Below are 20,586 nucleotides of genomic sequence, written 5' to 3' on the forward strand. Positions count from 1 at the left end.
ATAGTGCTCTGCATTCCACCCTTAGAGACTGCCTTTCCTCAGTATCAGAGTGTAGATCGCTAAGTAGGCGTTATTTAGAAGGCTATGTCTTTGGAAGAGGCATCTACTTACTCTACCTGAGCTTAGGGCATGCTGTGTGTGTGCTCAGTCACTTCATTTGTGTCCGACTCTTTGTGATTCTATGGACTGTAGCCCTCCAGGCTCCCCTGACCATGGGGATTCTCCAGGCAAGAATACTGGAGTGGGTTGCCATGCCCTTCTCTGGGGATCTTCCCTACCCGGGGATCAAACACACATCTCTTACATCTCCTGCATTGGCAGGTGGGTTCTTTACCACTAGCGCCACCTGGGAAGCCCATCCACAGAGCTAACTGTCCTCCTCAAGGCGCGTTACTGGTAGAGTAGCCATGCACGAGACACACTACACCCCTGGGATGAGGGAGATGTGAGCAGGGAGCGCTCAGCCATGGAAAGAGCGCTGGGTTTGCTCCCAGGAGGGGAGTTAGAGCGTAGTGGGACATCGTGGAGACAAGGTGGAGCCTTTACCTGTGGTTCCAAAGGTTGTAACCTGGAAATTCACATGTTCCCCCAGCTCCTGGCCATCTGTAGACCTTTCAGTTGCAAAATGCTCCTCAGTCGACTGTCAAGAGCAACCTCCGCCACGCAGGGAAGCTGGGAGAAGAGGTAGGTTCAATGAGGCTCTGTGGACACTCCTGACCAAGCAGGCTCAGGAACCAAAGAGGATGCTGGGCTTGAAAGTGTCCTAAGGAAAGTTGGAAAATAGGAGAGATCTCCCTGTCATCCTTCTCGGTGGCTTAGATTCTTGGGGTTCTAGAAATTTAAGCGAACTACTTTAATTTCTTAAAATGTTTTGCAATCTTACCGCTATGCATCTATCTGTTCTGTTCTATTCAGTCACTCAGTCGTGTCCGACTCTTTGCGACCCTGTGGACTGTAGCCTACCAGGCTTCTCCATCCATGGGATTCTCCAGGCAAGAATACTGGAGTGGGTTACCATTTCCGTCTCCCGGGGATATTCCCGACCCAGGGATCGAACCCGGGTCTCCCGCATTGGAGGCAAACGCGTTAACCTCTGAGCCACCAGGGAAGCCCATCTATGAGAATGATTAAAATAGAAGCATTTACATTAACACATATACGTTACTATATATATAATAGATACCCAACAAAGGCCTACTGTATAGCATAGGGAAGGATGCTCAATAGTGTGTCCTAACCCACATATCTCGGAGAAGGCAATGGCAAGCCACTCCAGTACTATTGCCTAGAAAATCCCATGGATGGAAGAGCCTGGTAGGCTGCAGTCCGTGGGGTCGCTGAGGGTCGGACACGACTGAGCGACTTCACTTTCACTTTTCACTTTCACACATTGGAGAAGGAAATGGCAACCCACGCCAGTGTTCTTGCCTTGGAGAATCACAGGGATGGGGGAGCCTGGTGGGCTTCCGTCTATGGGGTCACACAGAGTCGGACACGACTGAAGTGACTTAACAGCAGCAGCAGCAGCAACCCACATATCTATATCTATATATCTGAATCACTGACTATACACGGAAACTGACATGGCGTTGTAAATCAACTAAACGTCAATTAAAAAGCAAAAAATATTTACAGCACTAAGTTCTAGCAATCATGTGGAGCAGGTGGAACTCTCATCGAATCCTTGTGGAAATGCGAAATAGTACGGCCACTTCGAGAAACGTTTTGGTAGTTTCTTATAAATGTGTGTGCGTGTCGCTCGGTCGTGTCCAACTCTTTGTGAACCCGTGGATGACAGCCCCCCGGCTCTTCTGCCCATGGGAATTTTCAGGCAAAATTACTGGACTGGGTTGCCATTTCCTATTCCAGGGAATCTTCCAGACCCAGGGATTGAATCTGGCAGGTTCGATCAACTTCAGTACTGGCAGGCGGATTCTTTACCAACGAGCCACCAGGGAAGTCAAAAGATACCTTACATTCATGCAAAACCCTATATGCAAATGTTTGTAGGGAGTTAATTCATAATTATCCCAAACTGGGAAAATCCAAATATCCTTTAGTGAATGGATAAATAACTTGTGAGACATCCATATAGTGGATTTAGGACTCATCAATAAAATGGTACAAACAACACACAGAAACATGAATGAATCTCAAATGCATTATGCGAACATGTTTTAAACTTTTTTTGGCCATGCCAGGAGGCTTGTGGGATTTTAGTTTGCTGATGAGGGATTAGACTCCATCCCTCAGCAGAGAGAGCAGGGATGGACTGCCTCTCTGTTGCAAATATTAATACTTTACAAAAGCCCTGCTACATAACAAATGAATCAGTTGGAGCCAAAATACCACAATAAATTGATATACAGCATCATTTATTTAAAAAATACATGAAAAGTACTCGAACAGTTGGAAAATTTAAAACACTTCTCCTTGAACTTCTCTTTCCATTGCTCTTACCCCACAGACTTTTAATCTGATGAAATACAATCTTATGCTCAAAAGCCTTTTATTCATGACTTTTTCATATTGCTATGCAACAAGAACATGAGTATAAATTAAAATTTAGCTTTTTCATTTACTGTGATCATAAGACTGTAGGAATAAAATGTTTTCTTTGGGATTGATTTTTCACTCCATTTGTTATTTAAATAACATAATAATAGTAATGAATATATAAATAAATACATTGAAATTATTGATAAATAAAAATTTATTGATAAACAAATTCCATAGGTAATGCAACTCAATGATATGTTAATACATGGGAACAAATGGAGTTTTGTTATAGGTATGTTACTCGGTTCTTTGAACTTCTAGCAAGTTGCCCCCCAGTCACATAATACTGTATAATAAAATTTTATTTTAATGATTTATTAAATGTTTAAGAAAGTTTTATTAAGCCCTCTTTCAATTTTTATTAAGACATACAATTGGAAACCTTACCCTTGAAAATAATTTGTTTCCTGGTAATTAGAATACTGATCACAAATCACAAGTGATTTTCTTAATTTCTGGAAAGTTTACCAAAAAGGTTTTAAGAGTACTTGCCAAATGATCAAAGATGTTATTGATTACACCCATTACTCTTTTACTTAGACACCTTATATAATCTCATACATTCTGTAAATGTTGGAAAGCTTGAATACTATTAACCTGATTGACCTTTGATAGCATATTTTCATAAAATGTATTAATCTTATTGCAGTCTCTAAGTACATTTAAAAAAATCTTTGATGCTACAGATTTTCAGTTCACTTTAGTCACTCAGTTGTGTCCGACTCTTTGCGATCCCATGAACCGCAGCACGTCAGGCCTCCCTGTCCATCACCAACTCCTGGAGTCCACCCAAACCCATGTCCATTGAGAAGGTGATGCCATCCAACCATCTAATCCTCTGTCGTCCCCTTCTCCTCCTGTCCTCAATGTTTCCTAGCATCAGGGTCTTTTCAAATGAGTCAGCTCTTCCCATCCGGTGGCCAGAGTATTGGAGTTTCAGTTTCACGATCAGTCCTTCCAATGAATACCCAGGACTGATCTCCTTTAGAATGGACTGGTTGGATCTCCCTGCAGTCCAAGGCACTCTCAAGAGTCTTCTCCAACCCCACAGTTCAAGAGCATCAATTCTTCGTCGCTCAGCTTTCTTTATAGTCCAACTCTCACATCCATACATGACCACTGGAAAAACCATAGCCTTGACTAGACAGACCTTTGTTGGCAAAGTAATGTCTCTGCTTTTTAATATGATGCCTATGTTGGTCATAACTTTCCTTCCAAGGAGTAAGCATCTTTTAATTTCATGGCTTCAGTCACCATCTTCAGTGATTTTGGAGCCCAGAAAAATAAAATCAGCCACTGTGTCCCCTGTTTCCCCATCTATTTGCCATGAAGTGATGGGATCGGATGCCATGATCTTAGTTTTCTGAATGTTGAGCTTTAAGCCAACTTTCTCACTCTCCTCTTGCACTTTCATCAAAAGGCTCTTTATTCTTCTTCACTTTCTTCCATAAGGATGGATGGTGTCATCTGCACTGAGCTTACTGATATTTCTCCCAGCAATCTTGATTCCAGCTTGTGCTTCCTCCAGCCCAGTGTTTCTCATGATGTACTCTGCATATAAGTTAAATAAGCAGGGTGACAATATACAACCTTGATGTACTCCTTTTCCTATTTGGAACCAGTCTGTTGTTCCATGTCCAGTTCTAACTGTTGCTTCCTGACCTGCATACAGATTTCTCAAGAGGCAAGTCATGCACTATATTTGTGGAAAAATGTTAACCAAATTGTCTAATTGGCAAAGTCAGTCCTCAGTCAACCAAATTAAATGACTTTCTTCCATAAAAAGATTGAATTAATTGTTCAATTGAAAAGTTTTAATACACATCCCTTTGGCAACCATTATTCTTCTGAATTCTAATTCTATTGCCCAAACAAATCCCCTTCCAATTGAAATGAATTCATTCTGTTTTAAAGTTTCCAGATTTAACAAGTACAAATACATGATGACCAATTCAATTTGGGGGGTTCTTTTGGTTATGCTATACAGCTGAGGGCCGAAGAATTGATGCTTTTGAATTGTGGTGTTAGAGAAGACTCTTGAGAGTCCCTTGGACTGCAAGGAGATCCAACCAGTCCATCCTAAAGGAAATCAGTCCTAAATATTCATTGGAAGGACTGATGCTGAAGCTGAAACTCCAATACTTTGGCCACCTGATGTGAAGAACTGACTCATTTGAAAAGACACTAATGCTGGGAAAGATTGAGGACAGGAGGAGAAGGGGACAACAGAGGATGAGATGATTGGATGGCATCACCGACTCAATGGACATGGGTTTGGGTGGACTCTGGGAATTGGTTATGGCCAGGGAAGCCTGGCATGCTGCAGTCCATGGGGTTGCAAAGAGTCAGACATGACTGAGCAACTGAACTGATTGACACAGCATGCAGGATCTTAGTTCCCCAACCAGGAATGGAACCCATGCCCTCTGCAGTGGAAGTGCAGAGTCCTAGCCATTTGACCTCCAGGGAAGTCCCAACCAACTCAGTTTGAATGTCAGATAAGCAACGAATAATTTTTGGTGTAACTATAGTCCTTACATTGCATGGGATATGCTTATACTAAAAATGATAACTGGACATCTCATATTATATTTAGCAATCTTATTTATCTGTATCCTTCCATTTACCCCTTTTCAGGGGTTCTGCTTCCTACTAACTGACTGTAGGCTAATCCGATCAACTAACTTTCAAGAGTTAATAGGTGTTACTTCCCTGGTGGCTCAGTGGTAAAGAATCCTCTTGCCAACGTAGGAGACTTGGGTTCGGTCCCTGGGTTGGGAAGATTCTCTGGAGAAGGGAGTGGCAACTCACTCCAGTATTCTTGCCTGGAAAATTTCAAGGACATAGGAGCCTGGCAGGCTACAGTCCATGGAGTCACGAAAGAGTCAGACCTGACTTAGCAACTCAACAACAAGACACTTTGGCATAAAAACTTTCTCTCTTCCCTTCCCTCTTCCTTTCTGTCTTCTTCCCTCCTTCTCTAGCTATTTTTGAAATTTACTCCAAGAGAGGCAATACAGTAAGACATTATCAGTTCTTCACATTATTTAAAAATTATAGGTAAAGGCCAGGAAAATACATAGAAAATGGAGACTTAAGTAAGTGGGCAAGATGTCCATTTATCTGGTTGTCTGGGCATATCATAAGATCCTAAGCTTGGATAACACCAGAAGGAGTAAGAGGGATCCCTTTTTAACCTCGGGCTTCCTTTGTGGCTCAGCTGGTAAAGAATCTACCTGCAATGTAGGAGACCTGGGTTTGATCTCTGGGTTGAGAAGATCCCCTGGAGAAGGGAAAGGCTACCACTCTAGTATTCCGGCCTGGAGAATTCCATGGACTGTATAGACTATGGGGTTGCAAAGAGTCAGACATGACTGAGTGACTTTCACTTCACTTTGTTAACCTCAGATCAACTGGCATTTTTTTGGCTCTTGGGGCACTAAAACCCAGGGGGATATGCCCAGGCCTCCCTACAAATCTCATACCATCATCAGTTTCTTGTTCAGTGGAGCAAAGGAAAGATTCTCACTAGTGTCTGGGGTTGCCCCAGGACTGGTTGTGGGCAAATCAACTTTGCGTTCCAGACAGATCCCTGTGATCATTTGTGTGTGGCCTCTCGCCTGGGAGCAAGACGATGGGCAAGTGTCTGGGTAGGTAATGTACAGCTCCCAGCAGAGCGAGGGGCCCCTGGGAGGGGGTTGGGGCTGAGGGACCTGCCCTGCTTGCCACGTGACTGACCTCACGTGATGTGCCTTGGGTTTCTCCTCTGTGAACTAAGGGAATTGGTGGATCAGCTCCAAGGTTCGTCTGCAGATGCTTGCGTCTCTCTGGCTTGTGTCTAATCCCTGCTCTTCTCTTCCCCCTCCATAGGCATATTCCTCTCCACAGCTCCACCTTCTCCTGGAGGAATGTCGCCCTCCTGTTGCTTCTCTCCCTCTCTTTGGAGCAGACATCTGCCTCGCCAAGCTACAGAGTCAAAAGTGGGTTCAGAAAAGCTACAGCTGCTCTTCTTTAGAAGGACAATCTTGGGGACTGAGGATTAGACATGAGGCAACGACTTGTGTCAGAGGAGGCCACTGCGATGGTGGCTTCAGAGAACTAGCCCCACTTGCCTGTCCTGAGCCCTTTAAATCCTTCCCTCACCTGCCTCCCCCCAAATTATTCCCTGACTTTTCCTGATACATGTCTTTTCCAAGTTTAATTTTTGACAATTTGTCAGTTGTTAGGCAGGACTCTGAGGCAGAAGACCGATGAGGAGGCTGGTGCAGTAGTTGAGGGGGGAGACGGGAGATGGTCGGGCTTCCCTAGCAGCGAGAGTGGTGAAGAACCCGCCTCCCAAAGCAGGAGGTGCAAGAGACACAGGTTCAGTCCCTGGGTTGGGAAGATGCCCTGGAATAGGAAATGGCAGCCCACTCTAGTTTTCTTGCCTGGCAAGTTCCAGGGACAGAGGAACCTGGAAGGCTATAGTCCACGGGGTCGCAAAGCGTTGGACGTGACTTGGTGATGCCTCCCAAGCACACACGGGAGGAGGTCAGGTGCTGACCTGAGGAAGTGGAGCAAAGAGGAAGAAGAGATGGGATTTAGAAAGTCCAATTGACCCAAGTCCATGCCTGGGATGCTGGGGTGATGATGAGTGAGGGAACTGAATCTCAGGACTCTAATAACAGATTAGAGGACTGTTGGTGCCAAATATCGAGACGGAAACAGAGAGAAGGTGCTGTTTGGACACGGGGAGATGCTAGTTCCATTTTGTCTTTTTACTGTGTTTTAGTTGTAGTTGATTTACAAAGTTGTGCCGATCTCTGCTGTACAGCAAGATGACTCATATATATACATGCATATATACATTCTTTTTAATATTCTTTTCCATTAGGCTTTATTCCAGGGTATTGAATAAAGGTCCCTGTGCTATATATTAGGATTTTGTTGCTAATCCACTCTAAATGTAATAGTTTGCATCTACTGACCCCAAACTCCCAGTCCATCTCCCTCTTTTCCCTCTCTTCCTTAGCAACCTTGGGTCTGTTCTCGATGCCTATGAGTCTGTTTCTGTTTTGTAGATAAGTTCATTTGTGCCATATTTTGGGTTTCATGTGTAAGTGATTAGTTCCATTTTAAACCTGTTGGAACAGAGGTGTTTATTAAATGCCCCAGTGGTGTTTTCCATTGGATATAAAGTGTCTTAGCTTGGAAGAGAGGCTAGGTCTGAGGGGAGCTATAGGAACCAGAGTTGGGATTGTGGGAATGGATGTGATCTCCTGGGAAGTATGAGTCAAGGAATGACAGGAGAGGGCTGACATTATCTTCTTTTCTCCACTTCAGGCCATCCTTGGAGAGTGCATTAAGGATAGCATGAAGTGGGGACATCCCTGGTGGTCCAGTGGTTAAGACTCTGCACTTCTGATGCAGGGGGCACAGGTTCAATCCCTGTTAGGGGAGCTGAGATCCCACATGCTTTGAGGCTTGGCCAAGAAAATAATAAATAAATCAGTCTTTTTAAAAAGGGTAGTATGAAGGGCAAGAAATATATCTGGAAAGCACTAGAAGTCTCAGTGGCCAGTCCTCACCAAAGAAGCAGGTCTTCTGGAAAAAGCCATGGATTGAAAGTCCCAGATCTGCCCCCAATTCACTATATTATTCTATGTGACCTCTCTCTTATTTTAACCTTTTAGATTAGGAAGTTGATACCAATGATAAATATGTTTTTTCTAATTTGAAACTTCTATAATTCCAAGATTCAGTAGTATCCAAAAGAGTCATGTCTCTCTGGTCAGATTCCACCACAGAAATGCTCAGTTTTGAGACATGGAGCCACAATAAATATTGTATCAGTTATCTTGCGGCGTAACAAATTACCTGTAGGTTGGAAGTCTGGCATGGGGTGTTGAGGTTCTCTGCTCAGGTTCTCACCAGACTGAAATCAAGGTGTCCATCAAGGCTGCCATTCTTATATGGGACTCAAGGGTCTCCTCCCATCTCATTGGTTGTTAGCAGAATCATTCCTGGCAGCTGTAGCACTGAGGTTTCCTTACTGGTTGTCAACTTTTAGCAGCCACCCTCATTCCTAGGCAATTAGCCTCTTCCATCCTCAAGGCCACAAATAGCAGTCCAGATTCCTCTTAAATACTTTGAATATCTTTGACCTCTTCTCTACCAATCAGGAAAAAACCTTCTTTTTAAAAGACTTAACAGATTGGGTTGAACTCTAGTTGCTCCTTGCCTCTCTGGGAGACTCTCTACAATCAGCAGGGGTTCTGAACTTGGCTCCTTTCAAATCACTGCTTCTGCCCTGGGTCCCAGAGCAGGCAAGATTTTGTGTGTGCCCTTCAACAGTGGAATCTTTTTCACAGCCCTCTGCCTCTCCTGAAAGTAAGCCCCGCTGGCCTTTGAAGTCAAACATTCTGGGTCTTGTCTTCCTGATATAGGACTCTTGTGTTGGGGAGCCCAATGTGGGACACAGACCCCCTCACTTCCTGGTGATAATCTCTGCAAATTGTAATTATCCTTCTGTTTGTGGGTTGCCCACCTGGGGTATAGGTCTTGAGTGTACATCTCTGCCCTCCTACCCATCTTCTTGTGGTTCCTTCTTTGTATCTTTTGTTGTAGAAGATCGTTTCTGCTAGTCTTCTGGTCTTTCTCATAAGAGTTGCCCCATGAAGAGTTGTAATTTTGGTGTGCCTATGGGAGGAGGTGAGCTCAGAGTCTTCCTACTCTGCTATCTTAATCCTTCTGAAGAGCCTATGAAGCAGAGATTGTAATTCCCATTTCATAGATGGGAAGTTTATAACTCAGACAAAGGAGGACATTTCCCCCAAGATTATTTAGCTGTTGTGTAGAGTCAAGTGCCTAAGCCAGAACTGTCTTATTTATAGTGATTCTTCCAGTTGACCATTTCTTCCTCCTTAGAGATAACTGCAGAGTCGTATAGTGGAACTCAGATTGGTCTTGAATTCACAAGGAGTCAGGAACCAAAATCAGGGCTCCTGACTCCTATGTCCATGGTATTTCCACCACTCCTCACTAATTAACTTCCTTTATCAACTAAGATTCAGGAGGCAGAGGAATTAGGCATTAAAATAATTAGTTTTAAGAGGAGAAAGCAGATCCTGAATTTAAGACTAGGATCTTGGTCCCCATAAAACCCCCTACCCTGGAATCTGAATGGGTAAAGGAAATGTGGTATATGTGTATATGTTACTATTACTCAGCCATAAAAAGACTGACATAATGTCATTTGCGGCAACATGGATAGATCTAGAGATGATCACGCTATGTGAAGTAAGTCAGAAAGACAGATACGATTTCACTTATTTCTGGAATCTAATTAAAAATAATGTAATGAACTTAGTCATGAAACAGAAACGGACTCACAGATTTTGAAAACAAACTTATGGTTACTGAGATGCTTCCCCTTTGTTTCTACCTGGGCACAAATTCCTGATTCAGATCTACCTCAATGTGTGAAGAGTGGTGAGAAGCAGACCCTGAATATAAGCAGAGTGACAGCTAAGAATTGAAGGCAGAGTATAGGACTGAAAGAATCTCACTATCCACTTTTTTCCATGGGCTGATAAGAGCTGAAACTCTCAAAAGATGTGAATTTGGACATTTCTTTCTTACAGAGAAGCCAGGAGAGTGCCCCCAAGAAAGGATCACCTGTAGTTCTAAAGTCCCAGACTTATGCAAAACAGATTCCAGTTGTGATGAACACCTCAAGTGCTGCTCTTTTGCTTGTGGGAAGAAGTGCATGGATCCATATGAAGGTAGTGCCATCCAGGCTGAGAGCAAGGGTGCCTTGTGAGGTGTCCTACTTTCTGCTCTGTCAAGACCTGGTGGAATGATTCCCTTAAACGTTGGGATAGGGAGGCCAGGGTTCAAGCTTCTCACCTTCTCTGATGAGACTCCCAACCCTCAAGCACAAACAATGAGTCTAGGCATGGTGGACATCAACTGACGCTCTTGGTATTACTCTTCTTTGGCCCAACGTCCAATCACTCCCAGTAACTAATGCTGGCTGCTTGTTCATTGTGTGTCAAGAAACTGTTGTTGGCACAGTGGCAAGTATCAACCTCGGTCAGTTCAGAGGCTGGAGTTGTTTTCTGATTCTTTGCCCTTCGAGGAGGTTTTCTGGTAATTCAGAGTATCTAATGATAAGGAACTGTGCACTTTGTATAGATCCACTCATTCATTCCTTCAACAAATAAGTAGTATCAATGCCCTTTGGGGAACGACCACCAGGAACAGACCTGTCATTGAACAAGCTGAGCTTATCACTTGCTGCAGTGAGGGAGCGAGTTCACCACAGACAATCTGAGGTGTTTCAAGAAGAAACTGTTAGGAAGTATCTACTACAGGATTAAGGCTTTGATTGGAGAATTCGGGGGAAGATATAAGGAACTGGGAATTCACCCTAGATTGGGTGCTGTCAGAAAGTGGGGGCAGTTGTGTAATTATCCTGGTAAATCTCTTCAACAGAGCGGGAAGGCTAGAATGAGGATAAAGCCGTAATTGGTAGAGAAGCATACATCACTCATGGGTGTTTGGTACTTTGTAGGTTTCACAGTGATCTTTTTTTTTTTTTGGTCCCACTCTATCCCTCAGAGTAACTTTGTTTGATGTGGATGTCCTATGGGATTAAGTCCAACAAGAGAATAGGATGGCTTAGCTGTGCGCATCAGATCAATTTCCAGACAGACAGGGACTGCTCTTTTTCTGTCTCAGTACGTCATTCTTTCTATGTGCCAGGTGCTTTGATAGCAGTTTGGATATAGTTCTTGAACACGTTTTTCCCTCGCAAAACTCAAAGCAATGAAGAGGTAAGATCAGCTCTGAATCTTTCTTATATGCTCTTTGTGACCTCTTTTGCAAGGTAGGAAGAATGCTCAGAGATGTTAAAGAGTGACCGTATAGATCTAGGACCAGAATTTTATTGATCATGGCTCTTTCTATAACTTGGGTAATAACACCTTGAACCATACAAAAGCTGAGGGCCTAACCCCTTCCTTTTTTGCTACCCTTATGTTCTTCCCTCTCTGTCTCCTGTCTCAGAACCCTGCTTGCTACCCTTAGACAAAGGACATTGCAAGAGTACAGTCAAGCAGTGGTATTTTAACACCAAAGAGCATGTATGCAAACCCTTTTTTTATGGAGGCTGCCTTGGGAATGCCAACAACTTCTCCAAGAAGGAGGACTGCATGAAGGCTTGTTCATCAGTTGGTAAGACTCATACCCTTGGCAATCTGTGAGCCTAGTCTGACGAGAAATAGTATATCATCCCAGTTGCAGGCTCAGGATTTGAGGTGAAACTGCCTTGGCTCAAATCTCTGCTGTGGCATCCACTGGCTGGGTAGTCTTAGTTTTGGGTCTTTCATGAGTTTTAGTTCTCTTGTCTATAAAATGGGAATAACAATAGTCTTTACTTAATGGAGTTGTGCCAAAAAATGAGGTAGTGCACATCAACTGTTGGTAAACTTTGGCCAGTGGGACCTGAGAGTCAGGTCAACACTTTGGAAACAGGTTATTTTCTCATGACATTGACCTACTGAATATTACCTAAGGACTCACCCAAGAATGAAGCATAGACAGGCCAGCTCTGGAATCCCATGGAATAGGGATGGAGCAGGGAGGAGGTGAAGAGTGGAGCAAGGAAAGGGCTTCCCTGGTGGCTCAGACAGTAAAGAATCTGCCTGCAGTGCAGGAGACCCAGATTCGATCCCTGGGTCAGGAAGATCCGCTGGAGATGGGAATGGCAACCCACTCCAGGATTCCTGCCTGGAGAATTCCATGGACAGAGGAGCCCGGGGCGGGGGGGGCTACAGTTCATGGGGTCAGAGACATGACTTTCACTTTCAGAGTGGGCTAAAGGTAAAGTCTGTGGATTATTTCCTGTGCAATGACCAGTAATGTTGGGTGACAGCGTGATACAGAGCTTAGGAGTCAAAATACTGGCTAGAAATCTGTCTTTCTCACTGCAAATTTCTTCACCTCTTTGAGTTTCAGTTCCTCCCCTTGGAATACTGGAAAAATGGTATTGGAATACTGGAATAGTACCTCATTGAATTGTTGACAGGATTATCAAGGACACAAAGATTTGACGAGGTTACGTGGGCTCACTAAGGAGGAGGAGGAGAAAAAGCATGTCCTGCTGTCAGGGAATTTACAGTCAGACGAGGACAGAGACATGCACATGCATCCGTGAGATCTGTCTTTCCCAATCAACGTCCTTTGTTAAGAAGTCATTTTAGACTTACCTGGAAAGAGATCCAGAATCGGGGCGGTTCTTACCACAACCAGCTGCCACCCTGAGCTGAGGTGCCATCTTCTCATCTGGATTAATCGCAGTGACCTCCTAACAGATCTCCTTGTTTCTCTCCTTCCCTTCTTACAAGTCTGTTATGAACACAGTAGCCACAACGATTCTTTTCAAAATTCGAGTCAGATCACGTCACTCCTCCTGCGAAGTAAAGCACGTCCCCTAAAATAGCTTACATGAACTTGTGTAGATGTCACATAATTAATCCTACCTTGTAGAGAAGGAAACCGAAGTCATTCATTAAGTGGCAGGACGGGACTTTACCTTGGGGCTTCGAACACCAAGTTTAGCTCTCTTTCTACTGCATCTCCTGATTGAGCGGGGCATTTCATCACTCCACAGTCTACTAGAGGTGCCTGTGGACAGGGCAGAATGAACCATATTCCAGAAAGAGATACTAGTTTTGAAGAAAAGGAAAAGCTGTTTGAAGGGTGATGGGAGAGGATGGGGTTTGAAGGAACTCACCTCTGCGCTCATTTCAGTCAAGGATGGACAGTGCCCACTCTTCCCTTTTAAGAACCGTATGGAGTGTTCAGCTTCGTGTAAGAGTGACTACGATTGCCCCTTAAATGAAAAATGCTGTGAATCCATGTGTGGCTTTGATTGTGCCATGGCCTGGACAGGTAAGGACTGGGGATATACTTCCCAAAGTCTACTGGGCAAACCCTGAGAATGCCAAGCTGTCTCATGGAGTGGTGGATGCCCCTTAGTTTAAGTCAGAGGTCTCAGGAAATTTCCCTCACTTAATGGCCAACCAGGGCTCTCATGTTGCCCTCTTGACCTTGGGAGGCTGCGGTGCTATTCTTCCAAGCCAGTCTTGCATGGTAACCCTCTTCCTATTTCTCAATGAAAATGTATTTATTTCAAGTCTCATTCTTCAGTGTCCTACAAGGTGACAGTATCCACTTATTCATATAGAAAATTCATGATCATTCATAAGTGTAATTCAGATAAATCCTATGTCTGCACAGAACTTCATGTAAAGTGTGCAGGGGAAGAGATGGGTAGCAAAGTGCTATTGGAGTAGCAGCGAACTCCTCCTCTATAGGTGCTGTTCATTCCCGCGTGCAGTGCTAAGATACTGTGGTCTTGTCCCAGGGATTGTCACTGTTTTGAGGAACAACATGGCATGGTGGAAGGAGTCAAAGGCTTTTCAACTGACTTCAACTTTCCTGCTTGTTTTCTGTGTGACCTTAGGCAACTCAATTCCCCCTATATGGTCCTTAGTATCTACAGTTTATAAAACAAGGAAGTTCTTGGTATTCTCTAATACTCCTACTTCTGGTACTCTAGGATTAGCTAACCCAAATCTATTAATTTTGTAGAGTCAATTAGGAATCCTACCAGATTTTATAAATCAGAGATGGCAAAACTTTGTTTTCTGCTACTTAAAAAAAATATTTATTTTTAAATAAAGGATAATAGATTTACAATATTGTATTTATAACTACCAAACATTAACATGAATCAGCCATAGGTATGCATATGTTCCCTACCTCTTGGCAAGACTTTTTGATTCTCCTCAAATAGTTATTAAAATTATTTATCACACAGAAGTTGATACTCCACCTATTCCACCTTATTGTTACTCTAGAGGGGAGGGTAAGAGGCTTAATTAGAGGAAAACCTTATTTAAGGTTCCCAAGATTCCCCTAATTTGTCTCAAAGTATGGTCAAGTATTTCAAGGTCAAGTGTCTTGTTTTACCTCATAAAGTCAAAGCAGGTTTCTGCCCAAACAAGCCGCCAGTATGTTCCACGATTGACAGACCCAAGTGCCTGCAGGATAATGATTGCCCATTGACAATGAAGTGTTGTTCACGCTGTGGACTAAAGTGCCTGGAACCCCTGAAATGAATAGTAAGTTTAAAATCTTATCATCAATGTAATTAATGATGAGCAGTATAATAAAAGGGCTTCCCTTGTGGCTCATGTGGTAAAGAATCCGCCTGCAACGTGGGAGACCTGTGTTCTATCCCTGGGTTGGGAAGATCCCCTGGAGAAGGGAAAGGCTACCCACTTCAATATTCTGGCCTGGAGAATTCCATGGACTGTACAGTCCATGGGGTTGCAAAGAGTTGAACGTGACTGAGTGACTTTCACTTTCGGTATAATAAAAAGCTATCAATTTTGTCTTGCATCCAACTAGTTTGCCAAATGGCCTTATTAAGTATAACAATATTTATTGGGGTTACTTTGATTTTATATACAATCATATAATCTGAAAATGATGATAAATTTGAATTTTTTTTCTAACTTCATCTTACTTTTAAAAAATTTCAGGGCCTTTTATATTAGACAGAACCTCTGAAATAATGCTGAAAATAAATTCAATAAGCTCTAGCCCTCTCCAGTTCTTTATTTTAAAGTCAGTGTCTCTGGCTGTATGTTGTTGGGTTTGGGAAAAGTAGGTTTTATTGCCCTTGGGTCATTTCCTCTTTAATCCATTTATAGCTGCTGTTGAAAATTACTGCTAAATTTTGTCATATATTTTTTCAGCATCTAGTGAAGCAATTATTTTTTTCTTCTAATTTGTTGGTATAAAAACTTATACAATTTTTTTCAATACCTTTACACCATGAGATTTCTGTACCTGGTGTTATGCCTCTGGATATGTTCCAGTGTCTCCTACTTTATAGTCTATGGGAACTTAAATAGAATCTGTATCCTACTGTTGTGTGAAAACTGTATAAATCTTAATTACATCAAGTTGGTTCATAATGCTTTTCACGTCTACTATCTTTATCTACACTCATTCTATTAATTTCTAAGAGGTTGATATGGAAACTGCAACTAAAAATCTTAATTTATCTACTTAAAACAAACAAATGTAATATATAGTGGAATTATATGTAACTTTGTTCTGTATTTTCCAAGTCTCCTGTAAATGTGTTATCATATTTTCATAATTTAGAAAATAAAAAAGAAAGATAAAAAAAACGTACACAAATTTTCATATGTTGAACCATCCTCATAGTCCTGGAATGACCTTAATCATGTTGAAGGTATAATTGAATTAATACCTTGTTGGTTCTTTTAGCAAATAGCTTATTTAGAATTCCCATATCTATTGGTTAAAAGAAAAAGCTAAGCCTATGATTTTTGTGTGCTTTGCTATTTGAGTTATGTTACCTCAGAAAACTAGTATGGAAGACTATTTGGGAAACTTGCTTATTTTCAGTTTCTTCTATAATAGTATATATATATATATAATATATATATTTTTTAGTTTATTTTTTTATTTTATTTTATTTTATTTTTTTTAGGTAATTATTTTTTATTGGAGGCAAATTATTTTACAATATTATATTGGTTGGTTTTGCCATACATTGATATGAATTTGCCCCGGGTTTACATAAGTTCCCCCTCCTGAACCCCCCTCCCACCTCCCTCCTCCCTTTATCCTCCCTCTGGATCATCCCCGCATGCCAGCCCCGAGCATCCTATAACATGCATTGACCCTGAACTAGTGATTCGTTTCACATATGACAACATACGTGTTTCAATGCCATTCTCCCAAATCATCCCACCCTCACCCTCTCCCATAGAGTCCCAAAGACTGTTCTATACATCTGTGTCTCTTTTGCTGTCTTGTATACAGGGTTATCATTTGCATCTTTCTAAATTCCATATATATGTGTTAGTATACTGTATTGGTGTTTTTCTTTCTGGCTTACTTCACTCTGTATAATAGGCTCCAGTTTCATCCACCTCATTAGAACTGATTCAAATGTATTCTTTTTAATGGCTGAATAATACTCCATTGTGTATATGTACCAAAGCTTTCTTATCCATTCGTCTGCAGATGGACATCTAGGTTGCTTCCATGTCCTGGCTATTATAAACAGTGCTGCGATGAACATTGGAGTATACGTGTCTCTTTCAATTCTGGTTTCCTCGGTGTGTATGCCCAGGAGTGCGATTGCTGGATCATATGGCAGTTTTATTTCCAGTTTTTTGAGGAATCTCCACACTGTTCTCCATAGTGGCTGTACTAGTTTGCATTCCCACCAACAGTGTAAGAGGGTTCCTTTCTCTCCACATCCTCTCCAGCATTTATTGCATGTAGACTTTTGGATAGCAGCCATTCTGACTGGTGTGAAATGGTATCTCATTGTGGTTTTGATTTGCATCTCTCTGATTATGAGGGATGTTGAGCATTTTTTCATGTGTTTGTTAGCCATCTTTATGTCTTCTTTGGAGAAATGTCTGTTTATTTCTTTGGCCCATTTTTTGATTGGGTCATTTATTTTTCTGGAATTGAGCTGCAGGAGCTGCTTGTATAATTTGGAGATTAATCCTTTATCAGTTGCTTCATTTGCTATTATTTTCTCCCATTCTGAAGGCTGTCTTTTCACCTTACTTATAGTTTCCTTTGCTGTGCAGAAGCTTTTGATTTTAATTAGGTCCCATTTGTTTATTTTTGCTTTTATTTCCAATATTCTGGGAGATGGGTCATGGAGGATCCTGCTGTGATTTATGTCGGAGAGTGTTTTGCCTACGTTCTCCTCTAGGAGTTTTATAGTTTCTGGTCTTACATTTAGCTCTCTAATCCATTTTGAGTTTATTTTGGTGTATGGTGTTAGGAAGTGTTCTAGTTTCATTCTTTTACAAGTGGCTGACCAGTTTTCCCAGCACCACTTGTTAAAGAGACTGTCTTTTCTCCATTTGATATTCTTGCCTCCTTTGTCAAAGATGAGGTGTCCATAGGTGCGTGGATTTATCTCTGGGCTTTCTATTTTGTTCCATTGATCTATATTTCTGTCTTTATGCCAGTACCATACTGTCTTGATGACTGTGGCTTTGTAGTAGAGCCTGAAGTCCGGCAGGTTAATTCCCCCAGTTCCATTTTTCTTCCTCAAGATTGCTTTGGCTATTCGAGGTTTTTTGTATTTCCATACAAATTGTGAGATCATTTGTTCTAGTTCTGTGAAAAATATCTTTGGTAGCTTGATAGGGATTGCATTGAATGTATAAATTACTTTGGGTAGTATACTCATTTTTACAATATTTATTCTTCCAATCCATGAACATGGTATATTTCTCCATCTATTAGTGTCCTCTTTGATTGCTTTCAGTAGTGTTTTATAGTTTTCTATGTACAAGTCTTTTGTTTCCTTAGGTAGATATATTCCTAAGTATTTAATTCTTTTCGTTGCAACAGTGAATGGAATAGTTTCCTTAATTTCTCTTTCTATTTTCTCATTATTAGTGTATAGGAATGCAAGGGATTTCTGTGTGTTAATTTTATATCCTGCAACGTTACTGTAATCATTGATTAGCTCTAGTAGTTTTCTGGTAGAGTCTCTAGGGTTTTCTGTGTAGAGGATCATGTCATCAGCGAACAGTGAAAGTTTTACTTCTTCTTTTCCAATTTGTATTCCTTTTATGTCTTTTTCTGCTCTGATTGCTGTAGCCAAAACTTCCAGAACTATGTTGAATAGTAGTGGTGAGAGTGGGCACCCTTGTCTTGTTCCTGACTTTAGGGGAAATGCTTTCAGTTTTTCACCATTGAGGATAATGTTTGCTGTGGGTTTGTCATATATAGCTTTTATTATGTTGAGGTATGTCCCTTCTATTCCCACTTTCTGGAGGGTTTTTATCATAAATGGATGTTGAATTTTGTCGAAGGCTTTCTCTGCATCTATTGAGATAATCATATGATTTTTATTTTTCAGTTTGTTAATGTGGTGTATTACGTTGACTGATTTGCGGATATTGAAGAATCCTTGCATTCCTGGGATAAAGCCCACTTGGTCATGATGTATGATCTTCTTAATATGCTGTTGGATTCTGATTGCTAGAATTTTGTTAAGGATTTTTGCATCTATGTTCATCAGTGATATTGGCCTGTAGTTTTCTTTTTTTGTGGGGTCTTTACCAGGTTTTGGGATTAGGGTGATGGTGGCCTCATAGAATGAGTTTGGAAGTTTCCCTTCCGCAGCAATTTTCTGGAAGAGTTTGAGTAGAATAGGTGTTAGCTCTTCTCTAAATTTTTGGTAGAATTCAGCTGTGAAGCCGTCTGGACCTGGGCTTTTGTTTGCTGGGAGATTTTTGATTACAGTTTCAATTTCCGTGCTTGTGATGGGTCTGTTCAGATTTTCTATTTCTTCCTGGTTCAGTTTTGGAAAGTTGTATTTTTCTAGGAATTTGTCCATTTCTTCCAGGTTATTCATTTTATTGCCATATAATTCCTGATAGTATTCTCTAATAATCCTTTGTATTTCTGTGTTGTCAGTTGTGATCTCTCCATTTTCATTTCTAATTTTATTGATTTGGTTCTTCTCCCTTTGTTTCTTGATAAGTCTGGCTAGTGGTTTGTCAATTTTATTTACCTTCTCAAAGAACCAGCTTTTGGCTTTGTTGATTTTTGCTATAGTCTCTTTTGTTTCTTTTGCATTTATCTCTGCCCTAATTTTTACAATTTCTTTCCTTCTACTGACCCTGGGGTTCTTCATTTCTTCCTTTTCTAGTTGCTTTAGATGTAGAGTTAGGTTATTTAGTTGACTTTTTTCTTGTTTCTTGAGGTGTGCCTGTATTGCTATGAACTTCCCCCTTAGCACTGCTTTTACAGTGTCCCAGAGGTTTTGGGTTGTTGTGTTTTCATTTTCATTCTTTTCTATGCATATTTTGATTTCTCTTTTGATTTCTTCTATGATTTGTTCGTTGTTCAGCAGCGTGTTGTTCAGCCTCCATATGTTGGCATGTTTAATAGTTTTTCTCCCATAATTGAAACCTAATCTTACTGCATTGTGGTCAGAAAAGATGCATGGAATGATTTCAACTTTTTTGAATTTACCAAGGCTAGATTTATGGCCCAGGATGTGATCTATCCTGGAAAAGGTTCCATGTGCACTTGAGAAAAAGGTGAAATTCATTGTTTTGGAGTGAAATGTCCTATAGATATCAATTAGGTCTAACTGGTCTATTGTATCATTTAAAGATTGTGTTTCCTTGTTAATTTTCTGTTTAGTTGATCTATCCATAGATGTAAGTGGGGTATTAAAATCTCCCACTATTATTGCATTATTGTTAATTTCCCCTTTCATACTTGTTAGTAATTCTCTTACATATTGCGGTGCTCCTATGTTGGGTGCATAAATATTTATAATTGTTATATCTTCATCTTGGATTGATCCTTTGATCATTATGTAGTTTCCTTCTTTGTCTCTTTTCACAGCCTTTGTTTTAAAGTCTATTTTATCTGATATGAGTATTGCTACTCCTGCTTTCTTTTGGTCTCTATTTGCATGGAATATCTTTTTCCAGCTCTTCACTTTCAGTCTGTATGTGTCCCTCGTTTTGAGGTGGGTCTCTTGCAGACAACATATATGGGGGTCTTGTTTTTGTATCCATTCAGCCAGCCTTTGTCTTTTGGTTGGGGCATTCAACCCATTTACGTTTAAGGTAATTAATGATAAGTACGATCCCGTAGCCATTTTCTTTATTGCTTTGGGTTCGAGTTTATACACCCTTTCTGTGTTTCCTGTCTAGAAAAGATCCTTTAGCATTTGTTGGAGAGCTGGTTTGGTAATGCTGAATTCTCTCAGCTTTTGCTTGTCTGTAAAGCTTTTGATTTCTCCTTCATATTTGAATGAAATCCTTGCTGGGTACAGTAGTCTGGGCTGTAGGTTATTTTCTTTCATCACTTTAAGTATGTCTTGCCATTCCCTCCTGGCCTGAAGAGTTTCTGTTGAAAGATCAGCTGTTATCCTTA

The 20,586-nt window shown here is 41.3% G+C and overlaps 1 protein-coding gene and 1 non-coding gene across 2 annotated transcripts; both read left to right on the forward strand.

Moving 5' to 3' along the window:
* Positions 1 to 598: 598 nt before the first annotated feature.
* On the forward strand, positions 599 to 14,726 carry WFDC8 (WAP four-disulfide core domain 8). Its single transcript, XM_088844340.1, has 6 exons — positions 599 to 684; positions 6,430 to 6,539; positions 10,182 to 10,322; positions 11,608 to 11,775; positions 13,354 to 13,494; positions 14,587 to 14,726. The coding sequence occupies exons 1-6, from the start codon at positions 626 to 628 to the stop codon at positions 14,724 to 14,726; spliced, it is 759 nt and encodes a 252-aa protein (XP_088700466.1). The 5' UTR covers positions 599 to 625.
* Positions 7,926 to 7,998, forward strand: TRNAR-UCU (transfer RNA arginine (anticodon UCU)). The gene has a single exon. It is a non-coding gene; the product is annotated as a tRNA-Arg (tRNA).
* Positions 14,727 to 20,586: the final 5,860 nt, after the last annotated feature.

This window comes from Moschus berezovskii, chromosome 15 (genome assembly GCF_049115385.1).
Source record: "Moschus berezovskii isolate FMDL1 chromosome 15, NW_MosBer_1.0, whole genome shotgun sequence".
NCBI lineage: Eukaryota > Metazoa > Chordata > Mammalia > Artiodactyla > Moschidae > Moschus > Moschus berezovskii.